We start from the raw sequence: 4,055 nt of genomic DNA on the forward strand, positions 1-4,055 counted from the left end.
AATTATTTTATATATCTTGCATGTGTACATGGTTGACACCTTAATCAAGAATGGTTTACCTTTGAATTGACTTCATAGTTCATAGGTGCATGACTAAGTCATTTATCATAAATGAGGAGAAAAGTTATAATAAAAATTCAAACTTAATCGTAACCATTGGATCAGTGGCAGCTTCTAGGGAAAAATATTAATCTTAAAATTATCCTTTTTTAGATTATCTATATATGTTTAAATTTTGTTTACTAACATCCTCCACCTATCTCTAACAAAGTCAATGATCTTCACAGGTTTTTCAATGGTAGAGAAGTTTTTGTGGATTCTACACCTGTAGTACTCAACATGGTTCAATGGTTGATAATCCTTGTACCATTAGTTCACATGTTGTTGCTTCCTCTCCACAAGTGACATTCTGCTACACCAACATTTCTTACTCACCTCTTGTTTTTTCCCCTATTCTGTGACTCTACTCATTATAATGCTATGGAACCAATGTAACAATCTTAGAAAAGTGGATGTATTAAACACTAAAAGAAAAACCAGGTTGGTTTTACCTCATAAATGTTAACCATGCATGCATGTTTGTTTATTCTTTACTTCTCACACTTTTCACTATATGGAAACATTTTGTTTTCTTAGTTTATCACAACTTTAATTTTCTGCTTTTGCAGTGAGGAGTATTTTATTTAAGTGAAGGGGCCTTACATGTCTAAATAATAATCATATGTTACCTTGATAAGTCAATACTTTTTTGGTGTTGAATTGCTTATTCATACCGGCCACCTTATTGATAATGTTATATATTATGTTTATGATTATGAGATGTACATATTTTAAGGTATGCATAAATATGTTTATGCATTGGGTTTGTGTAATTAAGTAACTGAATGATCACCATTTCTTCTCTTTCTATCATCATTTGGAAGTTGGAACTTTGAATATGTCCATAGGTGGTTGTTAAAATAATTAGCTAGGGTGAGATATGAGAATGTAACTCTTTTTTATAACTTCCTGGCAAGATTGATTAAATAATATTGATCCAAAAATTGGCGATACTGTTATTTTGATGATTAAAAATACTTCAAACTTGCCTGAAAATGTGTAACCGGTGAATCCAAACTAACATAATAAAGTATTAACATATTGGACCTGTTGTGATTTTCCTTCACCTTTTACTATAATGTACTTTAGTGATGCTTTTCCCTTAATTCCTTATACTCTTTCTGGTGTATTTTGCAGATAATTCTACTGTTTTAACCTGCTTCTTTACCTTCACTTAACATGTTAAATTACCTTATATCTATTGCTCCTTTTAGCATAGATGAGGATGTGTTGGGATCTTGGTTGAAAATGATGGTATGCACCCTTTTCCTTATGATGAGAACAAGTTTTTTATATTGCATGAAATATACCTTGTTGCCGACCATTTATATAGAAAAGGTTATCACACTGATTGGTTTATAAAGATTGAGAATAAAATATATTCTCTCATTTAACCACTAAAATCATGATATATATTCTATGTGATCATTTTTTACAAAAATATTTATAAAACTAAACAAAATAATACACATATCATATTTTTACTAGTCAGACGATTATTACCTACTACGAGGAGATACTTTATTCTGTTATTTTAATTGTCCAATTCTCATTTTAGTAATATTTTTTTATCAGCAACATAATTCAATTAAATTAGGAGAACAAATGATACTCTTATACATGTAGAGAATTAAACATTACAACTAATAAGACAATAAGAAGGGTGTAATACCCCTTCCATAAAAAAGTAATTCAAACAAGAGAAAGACATTGAGAATGTTCACACTATAAGATTTATAGCATAAGACGAATAAGTGATTTGTTGATTCATCCATCACACCACAAAAAGTACACCAAGGGAGATCTTGAGCTCTCCATACTCCTTATCGAACTAGATTCACTTTTGTTAGAATATCATCCAAAGACATTCTCCACACTAAACACCTCATCTTTATATTCACTATATATTTAAATTGTTTTCTAAACTATTCATGAACTTAATATTCCTCCACCATGTTAAATTGTTTTATAATGTCATGTGCTTCAATGCTTCAATTTAGTCATACCCTACTTTTTGCTTATTTTTCTTCTACTGTTCAAATTCACTTTGCCATCTATGTATCAAACAACTATTGATGATTTTTGAATTATGAAGCTGATGCTCGATTTCATTTCTTATGACAGCCAATCACATTTGCCTTATTATATCTTGGTGGCACAACATTTAAGGGTCATTCTCATATTAGACATGGATGGAAAGAAGTTTCAACAATTAATTGGGTAATATGAAGCCTTCTATTTTCTCTTTGGTTATATTACATTGTATTGCAAGATAATGTGTATATGATAAAATAAAAAATCAGCTCCACAATTTTCTGAATAAAGATTAGATCTTCCTTCACTGCTTTTATCACTCCTTGTTACGTTCATGTCCTGATATAACTTTTACAATGCAGGTATTTTTGTTATTTGGCTTTGGAATATCTGGTAATTGGTCTTGATATATAGTTTTTTCAATTTTTTTTTCTGTTCATTTGTTTTCCACGAGGTTCCTACTTATTGGAGTTTAAGAGAATAGATGTACACAACCTTACTCTACAAACATAAAGATTATTTCCAGGATTTTAATCCACGACCTTTATTAAACTCTACTTTTCTTTTACTAATTGAGGGTCAATCTTAGTGTACAGCATTAAAAGATTGATTGGCTTGTAACCTGAAGGTCATGAGTTCAAATTTTGTAAAATGTTTTATCACTAACTTACAAAGATAAGGCTGTATGCATTTACTTTCCTCATATCCTATTAGTAAAGGTAGAAATAGGTCAGGTTTTGTCTCAGACCAAGTCTATATAACATATAGGAATATGGGTCGGTTGTTCAACTATTTTTTATACTAATTAAATAGGATAACACATGGAGTGTTACAAAACTGTTACAAGTAATGTTTTCCCATTTATAATCACAATATTCATCTATTTCCACTACTTTGTCTGTATGCAGTGACTCTGATTGTTCTGATCACAAGATTTGCTAAGGCCACTCTGGACAATGAAGAATCTGAGCATGCCCATGAAATGCTACCACTTGTGGAAAGCAAAGAGCTGAAACTTCCAAAGCTTGTCACAATCAGAATAGATCCATTGAAAGAAGACCTTGAGCAAAAATTGATGGTCACTCTGTGAAAATGTGTAGTTTTGATCCATTCTAGATAGAACCTAAGTCAGGTGGAATATGTAAGGAATATGTGTCAAGTGCAAAACTTGTTATATCAGCATAGTATTAGTGCTTATACTAATGTGAAATCTTTCATTGCAAGTAACAAAGAAGAATACAAACAATCAAAAGTAATAAAAGGGAATACATGACTATGTTGAAGAAATGCAACTACTAGTATTTTTTTAACATGTCACAACATTTTCTGTTTTTGTCCCATTGTTTTAAATTATATTCTGCAACCATATATAATTGTGGTGACAATACTGTAGTTTCGAAAGTCTCCACAATGACATCACAACCATAATTGCGGCTACATTTTTTTTTTGCAATCGGTCCATATTATACAAGTTTCACACAGAAATTCAAAATCAATATGATTTCCTTTTTCCTATGCTTTTTGAATCTAATGCATGCATGGACTTCAATCATATTTTATTTTTTAGCAAATCTCAAAAATAAAGATCCAACCTATTTGTTTGGTAGAAGAGCTTCTATCTGAATTTCAGAAGTTGCTTCTGATATACACAGCTTGGGTAATATTACTTTTTCCACAAGGTCTGCTTATATGAGGATGCAAAGTTTTATGCAATCTCCCAATGTTGTAGCTGGTCTGGATCATAGTTATATGATTCGTGGTATCGGTACTAATACGAGTAACCGGTCTTATGCGGTTGTCACTTTTTACATTATTTTTACAAAGACTTATTTTGCCTTATGTAGATATAGATTAGGACCACTTTTCTGTCTCCTTGAAATGTAGTTCAAATATCATTATTAACCTACAAACTACAAAATTTA

At 30.9% G+C, this 4,055-nt stretch overlaps 1 protein-coding gene across 1 annotated transcript; it reads left to right on the top strand.

The window, feature by feature from the left end:
• The first annotated feature begins 286 nt into the window (after window positions 1-286).
• On the top strand, window positions 287-3,391 carry LOC109337859. Its single transcript, XM_019574933.1, has 5 exons — window positions 287-540; window positions 1,237-1,353; window positions 2,224-2,319; window positions 2,496-2,526; window positions 3,042-3,391. Exons 2-5 carry the CDS (start codon window positions 1,279-1,281, stop codon window positions 3,221-3,223), a joined length of 384 nt encoding a protein of 127 aa, XP_019430478.1. The 5' UTR covers window positions 287-540; window positions 1,237-1,278; the 3' UTR covers window positions 3,224-3,391.
• The last annotated feature ends 664 nt before the right edge of the window (window positions 3,392-4,055 follow it).

This window comes from Lupinus angustifolius, unplaced genomic scaffold (assembly GCF_001865875.1).
Source record: "Lupinus angustifolius cultivar Tanjil unplaced genomic scaffold, LupAngTanjil_v1.0 Scaffold_11_89, whole genome shotgun sequence".
NCBI lineage: Eukaryota > Viridiplantae > Streptophyta > Magnoliopsida > Fabales > Fabaceae > Lupinus > Lupinus angustifolius.